Below are 25,288 nucleotides of genomic sequence, written 5' to 3'. Positions count from 1 at the left end.
TACCCTAAGCCCACACTTTGAAGGGCCTTTGTACTTTTCTTCAGATAAAGACAAGCCCAAACTGTGGACGGGTTATTATGACCCTTTTTGCTAGTCTTTTAAAACACACAAAACCCCCAATGCCTTTTCTTTGCAAAGCAATTATTAAAAAATCTTTTAGCTGCAGGGGACAGTGGTTTAAAAGAAACAATGTGTCAAACTGCAATCAGCTTGACTCATTGTGAATAAAAACTGAGGCATGACAAAAGTATTCTGGTTCACTGGCAGACTTAACCAGTTTGCAAAAACTGTGCAGTGCCACAAGTTGAAGACTTTTACAACTCCGCGCAGTCGGAAGAAAAGGCAATAGTTTTGCATTTCATTGGCACCTCTGCAACCCTCACAGGTGGAAGAGAGACATTATGGCTTCAATACACTTTGATGAAAACATGTAGCAACCCTAAGATCAATTTTCACTGTAGGAGGTTGCAAAGGACATTTATTCAACCAGAATGTATTAATTCTTCAGCCACTTCTGAAAACGAGTAAACTTGTGAGCTGCAGGCATAAATAAGATTTTGTTGGGGGTTTTTTTTTCTGAAGGCACCTGCAATTAAACGCTTGCTTTCCAGCCATTTAATATGGTGTTTTTTCCTTATTGATTTATGAAAAGCCTCTTGTTAGGATGCTTTATTTCTTTTTAAGTCACACTGGGGACTCACTGCAAGATCTGAATTGCAGTCTCGGCAGACAGCAGGGCAGTTGCTAAATATTCTGTGAGTCCTTTCTTTACTTATTTCTTGACACTTTGAGCATTTTTTCCCCCAGCAATTGATCTTGACTTCCCTTCTTGACTACAAGCCATCTCCCTGACAGTTCATTGCTGTACAAATGGAACAGGAGTTCCTTGGCTGAAATCAATGAAATACAGCTGAATAGGCAAGCCTAATATTCTCCGCAGTCTGAAACCACAGGACAACAAGATACAATGGCAGCAGGTGCCAACCCAACCTATGTCTGGCTACTTTTCTATAAAACAGGGTTGGGAGTGAGAGCAACTGGGAGGAGGGGAGATGAACCCTCTCTATTCCTGCCTGTGGTTCGCTCTCTGAAACCACTTTCAAACACAGTATTTTAATCTAGGAGAGTATTACTTTTGCTCAGTGGCGTCACTAGGATTTGCGTCACCCGGCATGGGAGACCTGCACATCACCCCATGCAGTGGGCGGGGCAACGCCCAAGGTGGTGGGCGTGGTGATGTACCATCGCCCCACCCCCACTGGTTTTTTGGCTGTACCATTTGTTAGAACACAGGTATTTCAATGTGGTTTGTTTCACTGCATTCTGCATGAAATTACACATTGATTGATATATAACATGATGGTCTTATTCCAAACTCTGATTTTAGTTATTTTGAAAACTTGTGGAGTCACACACCCACCCATGTCAACTTACTAACACCTTATTGCAGCAGTTCTCAAACTTTTAGCACTGGGACCCACTTTTTAGAATGGCAATCTGACCAGGACCCATTGGAAGTGATGTCATGGCCAGACGTGACATCATGAAGCAAATTAAAATAAATAATTGTAAATAATTAAATTAAAATAAAAGAAATAATTAAATAAGGGGGAGCAAGTCCTGTTCCCCCACATGAATCTACTCTGAAGCAAGTCCTAGTGTGGTCAATGGCGCTTACTCTCAGGAAAGTGTGGGCAGGATTGCAGCCTATGAGCCCAATCCTATGCATGTCTACTCAGAAGTATGCTCCATAGTGATCAATTGAGCTTACTCTGTAGCCTGCCTGCAATAACACCCCCCCCCCCAAAAAAAAGAATCAGTAAGATTTCCAGCCCTCCCCAGTGCCCAGTTTGAAGTTCTTCTATTTCAGGCATATCAAGAAAAAGACCCACCTGGCTTTGCAAGTGCAAAATAGAAAACATTCCCCTTACCAGCTCAAGCCTCTTTTTTGTCCTTTTCAGTGGGGGGGGGGGAAGAGGTTGCCTTCTGGAGCATTTGTTGTGCTCCAGTTCCATCGGATCAAGACCATTCTGGTGTCTTCACATTCCCCTTTGCCTGACCTGACCACCAACCAAGGCATGTCTGCCTACTCATGAGTAAACGCAACGTGAGGCTGCTTCGCTTTCCATAGGGCTCAATAGACTGCAGCTGGGAGGGAGGAAGGGATCTCCTCCCTTTTGTGTTTACTCACAAGTAAACACAACCACGTGGCTTCATTTCCGGCTCAATAGACGCAGCAGGGAGGGAGGCAGGGACCTCCTTCTCCCTTTTGTGTTTTCAGGGGTGCATTCATTGGATCCGGACATTCTGGTGTCATTGGATTCCTCTCAGCCTGCCCTTTCCAACAGACTATGGCAAGTACACCTACTCAAGAGTAAACGCGTGGTACAGCTCACTTTCACTTTCCATAGGACTCCATGCATTTTTTCCTTCCGGTTTTTTGGCCATAACGTTTGAAGGAAAGGAGCTATTTCAATACTGTTTTTTTGCATTACATTCTGCTGGGAATTCCGCATTCAACAGTTTATGGCATGATGTGGTAGCACCAGTTTATGGCATGACGGGGTAAACCGGAAGCAGTGCGCGATTGCTCCGCTGTCACCTTCCCTGACCCGGGGAGCCCTGCCGAAAGTCGCGCAGGGCTGCCTGCACCCCCGAGGGGCTGCAGGGGACTTGGGCAAGTGCACTAAGCCCGTGCAGCCCCCCTGAGCAGTGCGTTCCTGGGGATCACGCCGTTGCCTCCCCCCGCCCCCACAAAGACTTACTGCAGGATTCAAACTCCCTGCGAGTTTGAAAACCGCAGCCCTAGAGGAAAACTAGTTTATTATTGCAAGCAGAATACATTTATAGATTATCAAAACAAATGTAAAATTTTTATTAAAATTCATTAAATTATATGTTGCACATGCAGTTCTATTGGGTTCATTCACACAGATTGTGGCTTTCAGAGGGTGACATCTTGAAATGTTCATGTGAACTTTCCTAACATATATAGCTTAATATAAGAAAAAAGAAGCTGCCTGCAAGGCATTCTGGGGCATGATGCAGTGCAGCCAATGACATGAATCGGGGGCCGGTGCAACTTGGAAGTGGCTTCCGGTTTACATTCCATATGGTCTCGCAGCTTCCTGTTTATGGTAGGTCTTGGATTCACTGTGGACGACAAGGTGGGTTGCAAAGCTAAGGACTTTGAGGAACTGCCCATTTCTGGTTGTTTCAGCACTCATGGGTGCTTGTTCTTGCCCTCATTTAGTCATTTGTTTTCAGAGGCTTGAGATCATGAAATTGATCCAGAATGAGAATGTAAGCTCAATTCCTTCTGTGAATTTTAAAAAATGTAAAGCTAAGCTACACGTAATTCTTACACATAATTCTTTGCATGGCATGAAAAAGTCCTAAATGTGTTTGCCTAACGTCCTGCTATTGGAGGTGTAACTTTATTGTCCTTGAAGCCTGACAACATCCCTTGATGACAGCAGCAAAACAGGATCATGCCAGAGACAGAATCTGTCCCCTTTTTCCTGGATTTGAAACAGTCACTAATTTGCCCTCAGAAATTGACTTTGAATGCCACTCTTTGTTACTTCACAGGCAAATCTTCTAAGAGTACAACCGCATTTTTTCTAAAGGCAAAATCATTTAATAGTTCCTGAAAGATATAACAAACAGGACTGTCACCGAAGAATGAATATTGAGTTTATGATGTCAGGCAATTATATCTGAATGCAACCTACCTTAATAACCATTATGTTTGGCAATGGCAGGTGTTCTGAATAAGACAGCAGCAGTTCTTCAGTGTTGTTCTCCAAATCACAGAAAACTGAGGTACATTTTCCACATGCTGTTTCTAAACCATGCACACTTTACTCCCTGTTGGGAAGTACTTTATTCTATTTACAAAATACGGGAAGTTACTCTGCAGAGAGTCAGAGACAAGTGATTTGTCTAAGTGCATCACAGGAAGGGAAAAATGAATAGCTCAGACTCTGAATGTACCATCCTGTATTGGAAAAAACCACAATGCTTCCAATTATGTTTTCTTATCAGGTCCTCTAAGTGTGGGATGAATGGCAAATTTCAGGTTGAGTATTATATTTTACTAAAGGCAATTAACAAAGCTTTTGAAGTTAAGAGTGTCTCAGTAATAGTGTTCAGGCTTCTCATCAGAACTATAAAGTAAGATAGAAACGCTATGGTTGCCATTGCAATTTACACAGAATTGTGAGACTCGGTTGGCGTTCAAATGGTAGACGTTTCTTGGCATCATCAATGGAATGAGATAGTTTATCTCAGACCGACACTAATAACAAGAGTATGGAGCACTTTCACCTGAAGATGCTAACAATACTGTGAAGTCCCCATCAACGCACACAGTGTTCAGTTGAATGTTACTGTAGTTCAGGGGTGCCCAAACGCCGGCCTGGGGGCCATTTGTGGCCCTCAAGGTCTCCCAATCCGACCCACAGGTAGCCCCCAGTCTCCAAGGAGCCTCCTGCCCTTCGGAGACTTGCTGGAGCCTTGCTGGTCTGATGCAACTGCTCTCAGTGTTAGGGCAACTGTTTGATCTCTCACATGAGCTGTGGGATGAGGACTCCCTCCACTGCTTGCTGTTTCACGTCTTGTGATGCAGCAGTAGCAGAAAAGAAAAGGCCGGTTTTGCTATGTGTAAGGCCTTTTATAGGCCTTGACCATTGCAAGACCTTCATTCGTTCATACAAGTTCCAATATTCATCTATGCAAATGTTGGTAAATTTATTCAAATTTGAAATGTAAATTATTTTTTTTATTCCTGGCCCCTGACACAGAGAGATGATGTGGCCCTCCTGCTAAAAAGTTTGGACACCCCTGCTCTAGTTGTATTATTTCATATTCACATAGGTATGAATTGTGAGTGCGAACAACTACAAGGCCGTAATGCGGCATTGCTTTGCCCAGTGGGTTTTTTTTGGCATGCTTACCTAATTTTCTACATCTGATATGCAAAAAGCTGAAATCCAACATGAAATTTTTTTACAGGAAAACCTTAAATGCTGGCACCGAATTGGGGGGGGGAGCCGCTTGAGAGTTTTAAGAATAAAGACATGCCAAGAAAAAGCACCAAATCACAGCTATCCAACACATTTTTAATATCAAGCAGGGAAATAAGAAACATTTTTCCAGGTAGAAAAAACTGAGCAACGGAAAACAAAATGTTAAGCCAGTCAAGATCCTCATTATACATACATACACAATTCCCCCCCAAGTGAATTCAGTCTGCGGTGGCCACAGTGACACTCCAGAGGCTAAACATGTCAATGAAGACTGAAGTCCCAAGCTAGCTGCTTCCAGGAAGTCATCGTGCAGTCCGTTGACAGGTATGTGGGCATAACCATCTGGCATCCTTTCAGGACAGGGCTGATTTCCCTCTCTTTATTTCAGAGTTTTCCATTGGCAAATGCTGCCTCCTGGAATTGAGGGACGAATGTTTTGAAGTATGCCCTAATGGAGGAACAGAAGGTGTGGATGTTAGTAAAAGCAAAACTAGAGCATTCTGCACATGCAAGGAGAAGGTCTTCTAAAATGAAAGTCTTAAGATAGATTAAGAACCTGTCCTGATTAAACACCCCTTCAGCATGTATACATGTGAGCCCTGATCAAACCCAGCAGTGCGATATTCCATCCCCAAGTAATGGAGAGGAGATACAGTTACTGGAAGTCTGTACTTCTGCTCATTAAAAAAAAATCAGGGAATATGTTACTCAAGTTCTGAATTATGACCAATTTGAACGCTTCTGTCTCAGTAGGTTTCCCTGCTTTGATGTAATGATCACACACTTTATTGCTATTTCATCACTGAATCCGTTGTAATTTCTGTTGAAATACATTTTGCTGGTGGTTCCGTGAGTAATCTGCAATTGGTCCTTCTTTTGCTCCCCTGAATCCAAGAAACCTAATTCTTTTACTCTAGAGCGGAATTCTGCATAAATCAACAGGAGAAAAAAGTGCTCTTTGTTCAAAGAACTTCAGGAGACAGACAATGAGAACCATGTTAAGTCGTACCATTTACAGCAACAGTGTTGGGTAGCTGAGAGTTTCCATTATCTCTCGATTCTCACCATGCTTCTGGGATAATTGGATTTATCCATGTCTCAAAGCACACAAGAACTTTGTTTGCTGCCAACTACACATTCACCCAGTTGATTGGTTCATGCTCACTATCATCTATATCCACAGAGGTCTTTTTATGAAAGGCAGAGCTGCTTATAATGGAATTAGCTAAATCAATTCAGAGCGCAAATACAGATTATGTCTGGATTAGTTACAATTCATTTTAGAGAAATTTTGGAATTGTAAACAAGAACTGCACATTAAGGGTACAGTGTGCATATTCATCTAGATCTAAGGCTACATCCAGCCAGTTGTTCCTTACCCTTAAGGTGGTCAATTCAAATAAGGGAAATTGACAAGCATGTTGCTCTGGCATTTGTATGCTTCATCAAGTAACTCTGTATGTACAGCAAATGCCATACTTTTGCAAAAATACAGGCTCCTTAATTGCTTAAGTCAAAAGAGAGTTAAATCAGAATAGAGATTAGTCTTCGACCTCTTTTTTTCTGCTGTAGAACTGCTTCACATTTGAATTTCCCTTCACTCATGCTTTTCTGGATAAATGTCTGGAGAGAAGCTAGCTCTAAATTATGTTACTTTCCTTTACTACTTATGATGATTAGACTGATCATACATGCCAAAAAAATTCCAGGCCTTTCTGAATGCAAAATTCTGTGCCAAACATTTCCGAAAGGAGTTAAAAAAACTACAGCAACAACCTACACTGTGTAGCACTGAATGTTGCAATCTGGATAGAGGTTGCTGAACTCTAATCACCATCCTAATGCTGGTTGATAACCACAAAAATCACAGAACCTGAGAAAGCCAGAATTAATGCAGTCCACTTTCCAACAACTCAAGACTTCACTAGACGGTACCACATTTGAGAGAGACTAATCAAGTTCCTTTTTAGCATTCCACAGAAGGGAAATCTGCAACTATGCTGGGCAAATATTCCACCATCCTACTGTTCCAACAATTATCAGCATTTCCCTGAGCCTTCACAAATAATGTTCCTTGATGCGATCTGATCCCAATGCTTAAACTACCATCACGCGCTGGCTCCTGTCCCTTACTTCAAGCTTAGCATATTCTGTTCCTTCCTCCTTTCTTTGTTCATCAGATACTCTCTTGAATTCCATGAGAATCTGTCATGGTACAATTTCCCTATGGTGTGTGGAATGCTTGTATGGTTTTCAAGTGTGATGAAGCTCTAATGAACTTGAGACGTTGATGCAGGTACCAGAGTATCTAACTATTTAGCACAGTGGTTCTCAAACTTTTAGCACTGGGAGAGGAGAGAAGCCAGAAGGGGAGGAGCAAAGGCGAGGTGAAGGCAGCACAGGGGAAGAAGGGAGGCCTTTAAGACAAGGGAAGGGTGGCTGCCAGGGAACTGCCCTTTTTACCTCTCCTGAGAGGAAGGGGAGGAGCTGTGGGGAGGGTAGCTGGCCCTACAAAAGCTGGGAGGCCAGTGATGCAGGGGCTGGTTGGAAGCTGGGAGGTGGGTGGCTGTGCAGACAGCAAAAGCCCAGCCAGGGAAGAGGATCAGGGTGCTGGAACCCCCTCTCCCTGAGTCAGTCTGAGGCCTTCTCAGGACTCCCTTAAAGGGGCAGTCAGCCAGAGCAGAGGCTCTGCCCCAAGAGCCTCACACCACTCTTATGGAGGATTAAATCCCATTTACTATTATTGTTAAAAGCATATACATAGTAGCTGTTAAAAATACAGATCTGCAACATTTCCCCAAATGCAGTCAAATACCATGGTAGCATCAAGTGTAATATATTAAAAAAATAAACTACAGAAATGAATGGGGACATTCACAATCTGAATTCACAGAATTTCACAATCTGAAATTGGTTTGTGACCCACCTAGTGGGTCCTGTCCCACAGTTTGAGAAACACCGATCTAGCATTCAGCCTCCCATTAAATGTGCTTGATGGTACTGGAGTAATGAAAAACTCTCATTCTGTGAGGTAGTCTTTGCCCTTCAAGTGAACTAGTAGTGTGCTATCTTCTAGCCTTTATCTTTAAATATCCATGGAGTTTGTTTTCCTCTTCTTCTTTTCTAAATGAAGTCACTGTTATGCAAGGAATAAACTTGAACATGTTTACTGTCATTCATGACCCGATCCCCTTTCAGTCAAGCATAAAAACGGCATTTTGGGTGTGACTAGCGACAACTCAATGTGCATTCAAGCACTCAGCCACTGAAAGCAATGCAGGGCAACACTGTCTGCGCATGGATGGCCTGCCAAATGTGCATCTGATTTACGCGTGTAGTTTCTGATCCAGCCCACAGAAGCTTGCTTCTAGAAGTGTGTGGTTTTCCTCCCGCGGGCATATGAATGGGTTCCCTATGCCCGATTTTTTATCTTGAAAAAAGAAATTAAAAAGAAACAAAACCAAATGAGATCATGTAAGGACGTGATCAATACATTGTGTATTACCCAAATTGCCTTAATGTGGTTGAAAATAAGAACATGTAAAGTTTGGTTGGCAACCTTCAGTCTCGAAAGACTATGGTATAGGCCTACACTACCCGGTATTCCCAGGCGATCTCCCATCCAAGTACTAACCAGGCCTGACCCTGCTTAGCTTCTGAGATCAGACAAGATTGGGCATGTGCAAGGTAACAGTTGCTGTCATGTAAAGTTTATACATTTTTTATTTGAAAAATGTATAAACCGAATTTCCCATGCTGAAGTGAATGCCTAAGGCAACTTCCAATGCTCCATAATAAAATGTAGTCCAGAAAGCAGCAGTCAAGCCACTGTACAGAGGGGCAGAGGGCGGAATCAACCCTTCAACCAAATGCCAGACGAAATAGACATTTTGAGCCCTTGCCAAAAAACCATGAGGAAGGGGGTAGTTCTTAATTTCCCCTGAGAGGAAATTCCATAGTTGTGGGGCCACTACGGAGAAGGCTCACTCTCATGTCGCCATCCCTCTAACTTGGGACAGAGGTAGAACTTGAAGGAGAGAACCCTCAGGTGACCTAAGACAGCGGACTGGAATGTATGGGAGAAAGCAGTCCCTCAGATAACCTGACCCAAACAGTGAAGGGCTTTATTATTATTATTATTATTATTATTATTATTATTATTATTATTATTATTATTAATAACAGTATTTATATACCGCTTTTCAACAGAAAGTTCACAAAGCGATTTACAGAGAAAAATCAAAGATCTAATGGCTCCCTGTCCCAAGAGGGCTCACAATCTAAAAAGCTGCAAAAGAGCACCAGCAGACAGCCACGGAAAAGGCAACTGCTGGGGTGAGGAGGGCCAGTTACTCTCCCTCTGCTAAATAAAAGAGGAGCACCCACTTGAAAAAGTGCCTCTTACCCAGTTAGGAGGGGACAATACCTTTACAGGTCAAACACTTTGAATTGGGACTGGAAACGAATAGGCAGCCAGTGCAGTCGCTGGAGCAGAGGTCCAAGAGAGTCAAACCGCCTAGCTCCAGTAACCACCTAGGCTGCCACATTCTGCATTAATTGTAACCAAAATGTTGTGAGCCAAATAATAAGGAATGAAAGGAGAAAACCAAACGAATTGGGTCGGAACGCTGAACTTCAGACCTTCACGTTTAATTGTAGGGGATAAGAACTTTGGATGCAGTGCCAGTAACTTTCCATAGAATGCCAATCAGGAACTGATTTTTCAGAGGCATGGAGGGTAAAAAGAGGCACCTCATAATGTCGAACAATTAACAATTAAAAGATTACAACGTGGCAAGTAATCTTGTCAGTCACCATGTTCCAAAACGACGAGGTGGCAACCATAACATCTGGACCTAAGCTTTAAACTCATATAATTGCATACAGCCCGTTCTCTCCTCTAAACACATACTGGGAGAGACAGAAGGGCAGCATGTAACCTAGAAGTTTAAACAGAGGCTAACTACTCACTATACACACTTATTAAATCCATTCTTGCTGAATGAGTTAATGCCCTCAACAATTCAGAACCTGAAGCAAAGTATTCCTGAACAATTAAATGCCACATATTTGTTTTTAAAATGCTGACTGACTCATACTATTAAGAGATTCCAAAGTGGTTTGAGATCTCCGTCTGCTCTATACCTATACCACATGTTTTTCAGTTCTGCTATGGCTGTTGTTATCCCTTACGTCGAGTCTGTATTATAGTACAACCAGAAGCTCAAAATGAGATCTCTCTCTCTCACACACACACACACACCCTCTCTCTCTCTCTCTCTCTCTCTCTCACACACACACACACACCAATCATAGGCAACAAGTAAATACAAAAAAAAATGCAAAATGGGAACCAAAGCAGCATAGAGGGTGAAAATGACATCTCAAAATTCACATTAAAGAAGTTCACACATCTGCCTTTCACCCATCATGAAGAGATATCTTTCTGCCCCAACAGTCTCATGGTGATAACTGTGTGAAACTGGGACTTGTAGAGGTAGCTCACATAGATTTTTAAGTTCTTCAGCCAACCAGATTGCTAAAAACCATTCTGTACTGACTGGGTTCCCCCAGCAATGCTTCAGCGGCTCTCCAGAAAATGCAGGACTGAGATCTGCACGGCTGCATCTCTTTCAAGTTTTAGAAAGCAAGGTGAGGCTTTTTCAAATTTTGTCAGACATTTGGGGACTGAAGGAAGCAGGCTGCTGCTGTCACTGGTGGTCTGTGGTGTTTTTCTGACATAATATGTTGTAACAGTAGAAGAGGAAAAGTGAGGGGCATGATTGTTTGAATACATGGCATGGTGGAGGAAGACACTGCATAGTTAGCCAAGATGGGTCTCGGGGTCCAAGAGGAGTCTTAAGGCTCAAAGGCTAACTCTGATCTAGAAAGCTGAGACTCAAATTCAAAAAGATACACTTCTTACTGGTCTACAGTAACACAAGCACGATTATTATTGTGGTTCACGATTCAAAGTAGGTTTGGTCCAAGACCTCCTGATGCCTGAGAAAGCATGGCATATACTGCCCCCCCCCCCATATATGGCAATGTTTCAGTCTCCGTTCCTTTAACATGCTAGTCCACTGGTCTCCTCTCCTTCACACTTGCTCTCTGTCTCCCTCTTCCTTTTCCAAGCCAGGGAGTGGGGGGAAGAGGAAGGCCAGCAGACAGAGGTGGGTGCCCCCTACTAATCTGTCTGAGGTGACTGCTTCAGTTAACCTTATGGATCCACCAGCCTTGATTCAAACACAAGAATATGCCTAGGAAAACCTCAATATTCTCTTGCTTATCAAGAGTTTAGGAGATATTAAGAGAGAAGTGCCACTGATGCCAAGTTATGACAGCAAAATCCTCAAAGCCCTTTTTGTGTGTTTTCATTATACATGTTGACATTCTTCTATGTATTAATCAGCTACAGATGCCCCAGTGCCTGAAATGTCAAGAAGTGTCATTGAGAAAAAGAAAGAAACACCCCCTGATGGGCCAAAGATGGTTAAAAGTGTTTTCAGAGTGAAGTGTAAAGTGTAGCATCTAGAGTAGACAACTCATCACCACTACAGTGTGGTTTGCCTCACCCCAATTTTCAACAGCAAGTGACAGGCCTCCAGAAAGAAAAAAAATCATCACCATAATATAACATGCCACTTCCTTCTACAAGGCCACTGAATGCTATACAATCATTCTGACCTGGGGGCAATGTCAAATTATCTCATTTGAACTATTCCTCATTGGTAGTTTTCAAGAGTTGTGGCCAATATTTCTGGTGTGCTTACCACTGCTAATTAGTATCTTGATTTCTACCTTTCTAAAAATACAGATTAAAAACCATTTTGTCATGCAATAGTCACAAGAGCTAGTGTGGTGCAGTGGCTGAGAGACAGAACTGCAGATCAGGACTTCTCCAGTTTTGAGTCTTGCCTTTGCTCATTAGATGCCACTCCCTCTTAGCCTCAGGGTCCCTGCTGCAGGATGGGGACACTACTACTACTGCTAGTTGCATAAGGGATAATAATACCTCAACCCCGTAAATCAGTATTTCTCAAGCTGTGGGTTGGGACCCACTAGGTGGGTCGTGAGCCCATTTTAGGTGAGTCCCCATTCATTTCAGCATTTTACTTTTAATATATTAGACTTGATGCTACCTTGGTATGTGACTGTGTTTTGACTGTACTTTGAGCAGGCTACTATGTATATGCTTTTAACAATGATAGTCAATGGGACTATTTACTACCTGGGTAAATGTGGGTAGGATTGCAGTCTAGGATAGTTAAAAAAAATTTTTCCTGCTTGATGACATTACTTCCGGTCATGACATCACTTCCAATGGGTCTTGACAGATTCTCATTCTAAAAAGTGGGTCCCGGAGCTAAATGTGTGAGAACCACTGCCGTAAGCTGAGTAAATCAGGATGGGCAGCATCAACACAACATATGTAAAGTGCTTTGCACACTTGGGAAGACCTGTATAAATGTTATATAGTAGAATGATTCTAGTTCCTCACAGAGGGAGATAGTTAGCTAGACTTTTCATAGTGGAACTAATGAGAGGAAAGTGAAGGGTTGGTTTGGATGTGGGGAAAAATAGTACTCGTACCAGGATTAGCAACATGAGGATTGTGTGTTGTGCCAGCAAAAAGAAAGGCAAAGAGAAAGGTGAATGAAAAAGCCAAGTGGATGATAGCCCAAGAGATAAAGCAGCTAAAGGATAAATCCAGAGGCAGTTATAATCTGGGATTTAAGGGAAGGTTAGGAGGCAAATGGGTGAAACAAATGATAGGTAGAAATGGCTGGGATTTGTTAACAAGGGTCCAACAGGAAGGTGGAGCTGAGGAAAAAACCTTACCTGAGATCTAGCAACAGAAAAGAATTATGGTGTTGGCAGGAAGATGACTGGTAAAGCTTTTTCACTTATTACTGAATAAATTAAGGCACAATCCTAGCCAACTTTCCAGCACTGGCATAGCTGTGCCAGTGGGGCATGTGCTGCATCCTGCCGTTGGCAGTGGTCATGGTGACCCCCTCAAGGTAAGGCAATGTTTGTTCCCTTACCTCAGAGTTGCATTGCCCTTATGTCAGTGCTGGAAAGTGGGTTAGGACTGCGGCCTTAGTTAAATATTGGAATGAGTGAATAATTCTAGAAAGTAGTCCACACAGAAAATTAGCTAATCCTGCGAGAAAACTCCTTGATTATAGAAAATATTAACTATCTAGCTGCTCATATGTGAACAGGTGTGGGAAATACTTCCTTGCCCACATTCTAAACAGGACAGCTACTACTGCAGAAGAGTCACATTTTGGTACAGAGCTATGGGGTCATCTGAAGACAAATTTTTACAAAAGAAGGCATTATAGGAGCCTCAGCAAAGTGGCCACAGTGCTTTTGACAGTATGAACAAGAGACATTGTTATTCGAATATCTATTTCCTCATTTCCTCAGCCTTCCTCATTTCATCAGCTGAAAAATAAATGGGTCAAATAAAATAAATACAGAAGAAACAAAGCATACTAAAAATATTTACAACTTTTGTTCTTACACAAGTCACAGTCCTCCCATCAGAGGCCAAGTGATAAACTGAAAAAGGAGTGATGGAGAAAGTGATAGAAATTGCCTTTAAAGAGTGATATGAATATGAGAGTCTTATGTTTTATCAAGCACTTCTGTGTGTCTTATTAAAAACCACTCATCCCCACAGGGGCTGACAGACTTGATTTATGCAACCATGCTGGAAACAGGCTTTCAGCATCAAAAGTATTTCAGTTCTCTCTTTAGTCCAAGCTTCTCCTAATCAAAATCATTCAGATCACGGACGTGGGGAGAGCTGCTCCATTCTCTGCCATATATTAGGTGAAAGCTAAAATTCAAGGGAGACCAGGGACAGAGATCACAAGACTTTATGCTTTTGACTTATTCATTTCAGACTGTAATTATGATGTTGCCGATTCATAATAACATAACGTTACATAAAGGATGTCAACAGTGTGGCCACAAAGTGCATCCAAGTTCTTGTAAATCCCTCTAACTATACACTTTTTGAAGCTCAGACTGGTAATTCTGAAGGCTTTATAGTTGCCTGTTCTTGCTGCGACTTGTCCTGAAACAAAGAAAACTTGTTTTGAAAATGCTTGCCACCCACAGCAGTCTGTTCTTGGGCACGACGAGGAGAGGGCCTGCCCTTCTCTGACCACACGTAGTCTGGCTGGCTGGCTGTTTCTGTGCAACTCCCAGTAATTAACCTTTAAAAGTACAAAAGATGGATAATAGGATGCTCTCAAAGACAGGGCTGCCACCTTCCCAGAAGCACTGACCCAGAGACACAGAAGAGGGGTGGGGACTGTTATAAAAGACACAGATGGCTTCAAGATATTCAATTATCTAAAGAAGCAGTAAAGTAAAAGTGATCGAGGCAATACAAGATGAATGTAAAAACATGTAGAAACCAATCTTAATGAGCTGCTTTAGCTCCAGCAAGAGACAGAGGTTTATAGGACTGCGTGGAAAGTGAGAGACAAGAGTTGTCGGACCCTGGCCATGGAAAACTGTTTGCAAGCTCCTGCCTTTTGCTAGTCTGGGTCAATGCTGTACTGGTAATGACCTGGGGACAACCCAATGGCTGTTCTGAGCTCTCAGCAGGAAGAATGGAAAGCAAGTCATATCATAAAGGTGACAAAGCCTATAGTTTCCCATGAGAAAAATACAGGCATATTTTTGTACACCAAGTGTACATTTTTTCCATGGAACTAGTGCAGAGTTGTGGCTAATAAAGCAAGCTGTGAATCAGGATGTCCTGTTTCAATGCAGGATGTTTGAATCTTGCCTCTGCCACCAGTTTGTTAGGTGGCTTTGGTGAGCCACCCCACCCCATCTCAGCTTTAGCTCCTCAGCTAGTAAAGGAAGATAAGAACATGACAGAACACTTTGCAGGGTTTTTGCAAAGATAGTACATATGAAGTCCTCAAGAAATATCTTACAAAAGCTAAGATGCTATTATCATTCCAAGAGTACAATATTTCAGAAGAAATGGGCCTCAAGCAGGAGATCTTCAATCAACCTCTTCTGTGCTCAGACAACATGCAAAAGACCTGTTCGACCGGACTGGGCTGGCCAAACCGCAGATGAGCTCAGATTCTGCTCTGCCTGCTACAGATGTCACTTCTGGGAAGAGGGAGGTGGGCCCAGAGCTTACATTTCCCTGAACTCCACAGCAGTACTCAGGCTGAGTTAAGCCCAGAGGTTAGCTGGCTTGTGCAAGTACCACGATAAGGGGATTGAGGAAAGCAGCCTGCCACTTAGCCAGGAGCTGTTCAAGCCATAGAGGCCTGGAACTAGAGCCTTCCTTCCCCATACACCAACACCATACTGCATGCTTGTGCAAACAACTACTGCAAATGTTCTAAAACATCGTACAGCAATCTGAGGATTTCCAGTCATTGGGGAACCCTCTGCCGCTGCATGGGTGTTGCTGGTTGCCTGACCTTATTAACTGACAACACTGCCCAACTGCATGTTTCTGGTCATAGTAACCCTGAGTCAAAGCCAGGACGTGTCAGTCTCTTCATTATAGAACAAAACAACACACCTAAATGTTTGTTATATTCTTTCTTTCTTTTGTTATATTCAAAGGATTTAAAATTTCCTTTGCTTGTTGAACAGAACAGAAAAGTACTACGCTGTTACAAAATACTGTATACTGTTTCTTCAACAACAGCTGTGCTAGGGTATGACAAATTTAAATTAAGCTATCCATTATGCTTTAGGATGAGCAAAAGGTGTGGACCACGTTCTAGGTAAAGCACCTTGCTGGTTCATCAAAACATACGCATTTTTAAATAACATGTATCTCTCCAAGTACTATACATGTACCATCATTTCCATCCAATTTTGTGCCAAACTCAAACTCCTGTGAATGTCCAAACAGAAGCTTTGCATAATTTTGTGCCTGCCCCAACACTGTTCTCTTTAATCAGAGATTCTAAACCTTTGTTGTAGTGAGCCTCTCCAAGCTGAAGGTAGAAAACACACACACAAAATCTAATTGAACTTTCATAATAAAGATAAAACAGAGGCGGCTCGACTGACTGAACTTATGCCGAGCCTGGGGGAAACACAGATCAATTATGAGAAAGCCAAGCCTCATGGTAAGTTTAAAGTTTCTCCAAGGGGGAGGTCCAGAAAAAAAACAGACTGTAAAGGAGAGGGGGTTTGTCTGATTCTCTCCCTTCCCAATCTGGTTGTGTCATTTATTTCAGCAACTGAAAAAGTACCCAGTGGTTGGAGCTAGGATGAAGGGATGTTGGGTTGAGATTGCAGAAGGCAACGAACACCATAAATAGCTTCAAATTTATGCTATTAAGTCATTACTATATCACTTTTCAAGAAAGTGCTTTCCCTTCCCTTCCATTAATTTTTGCAGAAGCAAGTTCTAAACTCTGAAGTTCTAAACTCTAAACACTGTCTCTGGGAATGACTGACACAAGAACTGAACACAAGAACTATGGGGACAGAATGTCAAAATAATCTCACAAAATATAGTAGATCTTGGGCAAGAGCCTTTTACATAACCTCGCACAAAGTAGTCCATATTTCCCGACAAATTCCTCCTGTTCGTATCCCACTACCTCAGGGCACCACTGGCTAATTAATACAAATTAGCATGCACAAATCAGCGTTTGGGTACATAGCAAACACTGTACAAACAAGTCTCACCAAAATACATTCAAAAAGTTGCATATTAAGAGGAAAATGTTTGTGGGCTTCCTCAGGCTTTCAAAAGTCTGAACAGGTAAGTGTATTTTACTCATAACAGATATTAATCTGCCCTTCTATCTTAAAATTTCTGTTATGAAGCATTTCCTGTTACCTCATCAATGTCTCCTGATTGGCTTTTCAAAATAGTTAAGTTTTATTCTTCCTTCACATTTTCTTCAGCATATATAAATACACTTGATCCAATCAGGCGGTGGGCTTGTTGCCCTGGAATATAGCTGCTCTATTTCTGCTTTCTATTTTTTAAGTTGTATTTATAGATTCATTTCTGCTTTCTTAACTTCCGCTTTCCTGAGGTGATTAGTCAGCACTGGGGGGGGGGGCATCTCAACTCTCTGTGAAAACAGGAGACACCCGAAGATCTTTGTCACAATGCAAATATCTAGCTTTGGTACTACTGGGACACATGAAAGATGCACCAGATTTAGCACAGGAATATTTCACCTTATTATATTCTAGTAGAATATATTAATAATAATTGAGACCAACATTAATCAGGAATCCATCAACATATAATTTTGGATTTCTTTCTTTTACCTCTGGGCCAACAAAGATTCTGCTACAACTAGTGGCAGAATGTATGTGCCATTCAAGGTGCCCATACCTAGCCTGCTATACTGTAGTTGGGGCCCAAAGGAAATAGCACTGTTTTGGAGAGCAGAAATATCCCAGTTAAGGATCTCTGTGTGTACATCAGTGAGTCATTAGAGAGCACCTATTTCTGGATCCTAAAGGGAAAAGCTAAATTTAACAAATTATCTGGCACGGGACACTAAACCTCTGCTGAAAAAAAGCAATTAATCTATTTGAAAAATGTAATTATGTGCCTTATTCTATAAACAGATCCTTTGTACTCTGTAGATTTCCCTAGATACAATGCTGAGAAGCAATGCTTAGACACTGCACATTCGTTACATAGAAAAACTGTTATTCTGTCAAATATTTCACATATTCATATCTCCCACCGTGGCATTACATCTTTAATCATTGTTTTTCCCTTTGCCATAGTCAAAGATTTAATGAGAAGTGACCAGAAATAAGTTTCCCAGCCCTCCTAATTTGGCTGAAATCCACATTATGCATGACAGCACTGAAGATCCCTGGCAGGCACCTGTCAGAAACCAACATACCATGTCTTAAGAGCTGCACTCAGCTATCCAAGACGACACTTTTCAAAATGTACATGAAAAATGTGATTCAACTAGCCAGACCCTATTGTATCGTCTCCCACTCTAGTGAACACACACAGATTTCACTGCAATTGAAATTGTTGCTCTATTACAGGCCATCATACACATGCATTTTTGCTCTACAGGTTTTCTGTTTGTCCTTCCAAACACCAACCAATCCAATGAAAGGCAAATTTGTTATTAGAGCTCCTACACTAATTATGTATTAAGCAGCTTAAGGATGAAATGGTATTTCATATTTCAGCAAAACCACCTTTCTTCTTTTGCTCTAGCCTTTGATGCCACAATTTTATTGTGATCAGTATCCACATGTTCTGTTTAGTGAATAGGGCCTTGAAATCAAACTATGTACATTTAGCACGGGGTAGGACTGATGTATATAGAAAAGGTTAAGAAACAATAAAACTTGGACCTTTAGAACTCTGGCAGTTTGGAATCAGGTTTTTAAAAAATCTGAATGGGAAGCACTCTCCTAGGAGAGGCATTCCTCTTCTCTAATTTTGCAAATTAAGCATGTTTGTATCCCTGTGCTTAATTTGCATAATTTGTCCTATTTCTGATAATCCTGGGAGTAGCAAGACACTATAAGATGTACAAGACCTACTCCCTGATCTCTGGAAATGCTTATGTAGACAACCTTTTGGATTCCAGTTCTTGCCTATGCAATTGCAAGTCTATCTTTGTATCCACAAGGGCTAGAAACTTGATTTTTTTTTTAATGGAAGCTAAGTTTCTTAAGATGTCAAATTACTTTTGATGTTTTTGTATGGCCTGCTGGAATGTGTGTTACCCGATCATAGCACCTTTCGAATTCCAAATATGATTGACAGGATAAGAAATGGTTAACACCAGGCATCATCATCTTTTCCTGAGGCCTCATGGGAATTTCTGCTGCTGAACAGAGCATAACTGAAAACAGACACTAAACTGGCATGCTTCCAATAGCTAAGCATTACATGCACAAACAAACAAGCAAGCTTTATTTACAATATTTCTTCATGAAATTGCAGGCTGAGAGACTGTATGTTCTGTTTACACAGACTTGAATGCCTATTTAGCGAAAGAAAAACACAAAAGTTTTCCCATGGAAACGAAAATCCAAGGTCTGTTTTGTATCTGTATTATGAGCAAGAGCATCAAGTTGTCCATAATTCTGAGGTTCGCCAAAACTGGGTGCTGTCTTCCCCTTTTCCTGCAAAAACAGCCTTTGTGCTGTGAACATGGGAGAAGTGTTGGGTGTCATCAGAGCTATCTTCTCCCCCCCCCCTTTCTGGTTTTCTTACAATCCGTGAAAGTGCACATCTTAGTGGTCCCATTCCAAGCTTCCTTCTGTTACCGACTTCATCCTTATGGCCCTTGTTACCTTCCCAGCCTTCTCTCATGCTCACACATTCAAAATTTGATGCTTCATCTGTTGAGCTCTTTCAGCTTTCCCCGAGCTACAGCTTAATAAACTCTATGCTCTCTATTTTCTCTCATGATTCAAAAATAGGTTGATTTGATTCATGACGATAGCAAATGTAACGCCGATCTTTAAAAAGGGAAGGAGAGGGGACCCGGGAAATTATAGGACAGTCAGCCACACGTCTGTTCCAGGTAGGATGGTGGAATGCCTCATTAAAGATAGAATCTCAAAACACATAGATGAACAAGCCTTGCTGAGGGAGAATCAGCATGGCTTCTGTAAGGGCAGGTCTTGCCTCACAAACCTTTTAGAATTGTTTGAAAAGGTCAACAGGCATGTGGATACAGGAGAACCCATGGACATTATATACCTGGACTTTCAGAAGGCGTTTGACACGGTCCCTACAAAAGGCTGCTAAGAAAGCTCCACAGTCAGGGAATTAGAGGGCAGGTCCTCTCATGGATTCGGAACTGGTTGAGGTCCAGGAAGCAGAGAGTGGGTTTCAATAGGCAGTTTTCACAGTGGAGAGAGGTGAAAAGCGGTGTGCCCCAAGGATCTGTCCTGGGACCGGTGCTTTTCAACCTGTTTATAAACAACCTGGAGGCAGGGCTAAGCAGCGAGGTGGCCAAGTTGGCAGATGACACCAAACTTTTCCGAGTGGTGAAGACCAGAAGAGATTGTGAAGAGCTCCAGAAGGATCTCTCCAAACTGGCAGAATGGGCATCAAAATGGCAGGTGTGTTTCAATGTAAGTAAGTGTAAAGTCATGCACATTGGGGCAAAGAATCAAAACTTTACATATAGGCTAATGGGTTCTGAGCTGTCTGTGACAGATCAGGAGAGAGATCTTGGAGACTTTGTGGACAGCTCGATGAAAGTGTCGACAAAATGTGTGGCAGTAGTGAAGAAGGCTAATTCCATGCTTGGGACCATTAGGAAAGGCATTGAGAATAAGACAGCTAATATTGTAATGCCGCTGTACAAATCGATGGTTAGGCCACACCTGGAGTATTGCGTCCAGTTCTGGTCACCACATCTCAAAAAGGATATAGTAGAGATGGAAAAGGTGCAAAAGAGAGCAACAAAAATGATTACTGGGATAGGCACCTTTCCTATGAGGAAAGGCTAGAGCATTTTGGCCTCTTCAGTCTAGAAAAGAGGCGCCTGAGGGGGGACAAGATTGAGACATACAAAATCATGCAAGGGATGGACAGAGTGGATAGAGAGATGCTCTTTTCCCTCTCGAATAACACCAGAACCAGGGGACATTCACGAAAGTTGAGTGTTGGGAGAGTTAGGACAGACAGAAGAAAATATTTATTTACCCAGTGTGTAATTAGTTTGTGGAACACTTTGCCACAAGAAGTAGTTATTGCATCTTACCTGGATGCCTTTAAGAGGGGACTGGACAAATTTCTGGAGGAAAATTCATTACGGGTTACAAGTCATAGTAGGTATGTGCAAGCTCTTAGTTTTAGAGGCAGGTTGCCTCTGATTGCCAGATGCAGGGGAGGGCACCAGGCCACAGGTTGTGTCTTTTGTCTTGTGTGCTGCCTGGGGCATTTGGTGGGCCACTGTGAGATACAGGAAGCTGGACTAGATGAGCCTTTGGCCTGATCCAGCGGGGCTCTTCTTATGTTCTTATTCCCCTGCTCATTAGTACATTGACCGCATAACACACAGTATAAGCAAGCAAATGTCAATTAAAAGCATAACAAAAAACACCCACTGAAACTAGTTTTTACATTTTACTCCATACTATCCTCATTCATGTGCCTAAAAATATACCATAGTTTGCATTTAAAATATACAATGATATATAAATACAAACCATGTCCCAGTTACAACAGGCTGATGATATGCAGAAAAAAAGAATACTATGTTTATTTGGTGATTGGACACAGGAGCTTCCTGCTTCCTGTTAACTTTCTGGTCAAGTCCCTGTAATGTCCAGGCTGCCTGCTAATAAAGAAAAACAAAGGTAATGGACATGGGGAACAGTTGATATGTGAATCTGTGCATAGCGGATCTGCAGGTATGGGAGGGGGGGTGCCTGTACTGAGTATTGCAGATACCAAAAGAGGAAAAATACAAGAGATGCTTGTAAAAGATCTTTTAGCTGAAAGTGTATAATCAAATTTATTCAGATAAAATTTATAAACAATTACAAGTATTAAGGTGGCGTATGGGTGGTTGGATGTTTGTATTAAAAGATAGCAAAACACATTTTGGTAAACAATGGCATTTCAAGTTAAGCAACAAAGCTGATAATGAAATGCAATGTAATATAATGAAGAATCAAAATACTAGGTGTTATTGAAATTAAAGACTGTAAGGCACACTATGTAATTTATTTATTTATAGAATTTATATCTCGCCTATCTATCGCAATGAAGCGTACTCAAGGTGGCTTACAAATGAAACCATACTAAAAACATTGGGATAGAGATACACACACACACACACACACACTTAAAACCAATAAAACACGATAAAACTCGGATCCCGATTAAAATCTGTTCATTAAAAAGCGCCATGCCCCCCCCCCCGTCAGCATAAAAAGGCTTTCCTGGATAAAAAGGAAAGGACTTAAAAGTCCTGCCGAAAGGACTTAAAGACAGAGCTATTCTCAATTCCAAGGGAGTGAATTCCACAGATGGGGAGCCACCACCGAGAAACCATATTCTCTCTAAAGAGTTTCATATTTAATAAACTACTGCAAAATCTTTTGTAACGCCCAGATTAATTGCAATGCTCTTTACATGGGGCTGCCTCTGAAGATGGTCCAGAAACTGCAATTAGTGCAGAACGTGGCTGCCCGTGTGGTTGCTGGGGCTCGTCGGTTCAACTCAGTAGGGCCGCTGCTTCAGCAGCTACACTGGCTGCCAGTTCGTTTCCGGGCTGAATTCAAAGTGCTAGTTTTGACTTTTAAAGCCCTATGCTGCTCAGGTTCAGGGTATTTGAGGGACCACCTCCTTCCATGCAATCCAACCAGTTCTCTCAAGTCATCAGAGGTGGCCCTTCTAAAGTGCCCCCACCAGTGGAGGTGAGGGGGATAGCAGCAAGAAAGGGGGCCTTCTCAAACAAATCTGTTCTGCACACAGTGATCTGTGAACTATGAATATCAAAAAGAGCCAAAACAAAGAGTTTTGTGTTTATCATGGCTACACATGGGCATTCACAACAATGATCAGACAGATACTTCTGGTGACCCCACAGCAAGGCCTGAATCCAACAGTCCTTCTGTGATGTTTGCCCCCAGCAAGGGTTATTCAGAGGAATACTGCCTCTGAACTTGGAGGCTACATGTAGCTTTCATGGTTAAAACCCATTAGTAGACTTTGGTGGGACTCTGTGAGATACAGGAAGCTGGACTAGCTGGGCCTATGGCCTGATCCAGGGGGGCTGTTCATATCCTCCAATACATTTGTCTATTCCCCGAAGAAAGTGGTCTCCAAACTGGAGACTGCTGTGTGCTGCAAACAGCCTCCCTGGTGCAACAGGAGCTTACTGTTCTGTTGGGGAGGCTTCACTGTTGTCGCCGATCACCCCCCATGTTCACTCTGCCCTGTCATGTCTGCCAGGAAATTCTGGAGCAGAGCCTGCTCGGGCCGCAGAATGCGGAAACAGTGGGGTGGAGCCAGTGGTGTAGCTGGCGAGGGGCGGAGGGGCAGTCCGCCCCAGGTACCAGCCTTGGGGGGGGGGCACCACAAATGACCCAACGTTGCTGAGGTTATGAATAACCCCATCATGCTATATACTGTTGGATGCGGAATTTCCAGTGGAATGCAGTGGAAAAAACCGGAGTGAAATATCTCCTTTCCATCAAAAGTTATGGCCAAGAAACCAGAAAGAAAAAAAAATGCAAGGAGCCTTATGGAAAGTGAAACTGAGCCATATCACGCATTTATGTGCGAGTAGGCGAACCTGCCTTAGTCTGTCGGAAAGGGCAGGCTGAGAGAATGGTTCCAGAATGGTTCCTATCCAATGAAAATAGCCCCCCCCCAAACACCCAAGAAGTAGGTCCCTCCCTCCAAGTTGACCAGTGTATTGAGTCCTATGGAAAGCAAAAGGACTTAATTGAGCACCTACCTCAGAGGGTTGTTATGAGGACAAAATAAGGGGAAGAACCATGTACACCACTTTAAGCTGCTTAGAGGAAGGGTGGTATAAAAATGTGAATCAATTAATAATTAATTAATGTTAATTAACAATTAAATAATTAATTGATTAATTATGTCGTATGGGGTGACAAACTGTATGGGCCATGGGTGTCAAATGACCTAGCTACGCCACTGAATGCAGCACACATGTGGGGAAATCGGCTGTGACAATGGAAGCCTCCCTGGTGGAACAGTAAGCTCCGTTCATGTGGGGAACAGTTTATCTATGGCACCGGATTGAACCCATGGGCCAGTCTGGAGAGCCCTTCTGTAATGCATCAATTGAAGTGCCAAGCAATTGACATAGCGCAAGATCTCACACTAAGTGCCACTCCAGTGGCCTATAGAACTGGATCATCAAAATTATGAAAGGCACTGGATGTGCAGAGGGCAGTGTGTATGTGGCAGAAAGTACTGAGGAAGAAGGGAATGCAAAGTTATCACTCCTTGACTCTTTGAAGTCTCACTCAGATTTCTGAACAAAATGTGATGACTGCAATTTTTGACTTGCTCTTTAAACAGACACTCCTATTTTCCTGATTCTCTGATACCTGCTAGATTTTGTGGTGCAAATGGCACTGCATTTTAAACCACTTAAAAATGCATGGACTTTAATGCACTTCTGCTAAAAAATACAATTCGTTTTCCTAGCATGTACAAACCTGAAGCAGAGGCACTGCTGTCCGAGGGCTTATTTTCCATCAAACAACAGTCCACTTTCCAGCTGTGCCCACCCTGTTGGAAACTGCAGAGAAAGCTGTCACTGTGTAGCCAGCTCTGCGTACATGACTTAAGTAAAAGAAAGAAAGAGAAAAGAAAAAAGGAGAAAAAGAAGAAACAAATCCATAGCTCAATAAAGACTGGTCATTAAATCCTGCAGACAGGAAGGTTTATGGATACCAGGCAGAATGTAGACCTATTTGAGAACTACACCCATACAAATACCCTGGAAGGGCAGAAGAACAACACACCCAAGAAAGACAAGAAAAAGCAAGCATGCCTGAACTGGCACCATTTCCCATAAAGAAGCAATGTCTGAAAAAATTCCCACTGTAATATATCATTTGACACAAGGAAAAGTACTATTTGACACTTCTCTATTTTATAAAATAGTACTGACAACTAATGGCATATTCTATTGATTGATTATTCCATTGTTTTGTGTATTGCTGGTCACATACAATGATGCAGCACGGAAGCCAGTGCAGTTGCACACCCTGTTTTGCGTATTGTTGGGTTGAATTACACAAAGAGAGACAGCTGACGAGTGACAAGTTTTTGTTTGAGTAGCTCAGTCGCTCAGGTTGCTTTCACTGTGATTTATACTCTTATTAACACACTTGTGATAATGACTGGGTCACATGATTCAAAATAATACACCCCCCAGGGTGAAGAACCTCTTAGCTGCTGTTTACTGCCAGTTCATTCAGCCTTGGATTATTTGACTAGTTTGGGCCACACTACAGATCAGAGACTGAAGCGAGTTCAGGTGTTAATGCAGGATTAGGGCATTATGGATAGCACTGGGAAGATACAAGCCAAATCTTTCTCGTAGGCTGATTCTACCTAGTGATCCAATATCAGTGTAGCAATCTGTTCTACCAACTGATTATCTGAACAAAACATTCAACCGTATTTTGCAGAATAATAAAACATGGACACACTTTAGCTGCTTACTTTTACTTTAATTAGTCTAAAACTTTACCAATTAAACTTAAAGTGCCTCCCAATGTTAGGC

At 42.2% G+C, this 25,288-nt stretch overlaps 1 protein-coding gene across 1 annotated transcript in view; it reads right to left on the bottom strand.

The window, feature by feature from the left end:
• Nucleotides 1-2,904: 2,904 nt before the first annotated feature.
• The window catches only part of BABAM2 (BRISC and BRCA1 A complex member 2), a 185,016-nt gene continuing 162,632 nt past the window's right edge, over nucleotides 2,905-25,288 (bottom strand). Inside the window, exon 12 of the mRNA XM_066611634.1 lies at nucleotides 2,905-5,478. Coding sequence (XP_066467731.1) covers nucleotides 5,415-5,478 — 64 coding nt within the window. The 3' untranslated portion in view covers nucleotides 2,905-5,414. The remainder of the gene's footprint in view (nucleotides 5,479-25,288) is intronic.

The sequence above is a fragment of the Tiliqua scincoides genome, chromosome 1 (genome assembly GCF_035046505.1).
Source record: "Tiliqua scincoides isolate rTilSci1 chromosome 1, rTilSci1.hap2, whole genome shotgun sequence".
NCBI classification, from domain to species: Eukaryota; Metazoa; Chordata; class Lepidosauria; order Squamata; family Scincidae; genus Tiliqua; species Tiliqua scincoides.
This window is presented reverse-complemented; position numbering and strand designations above follow the sequence as displayed.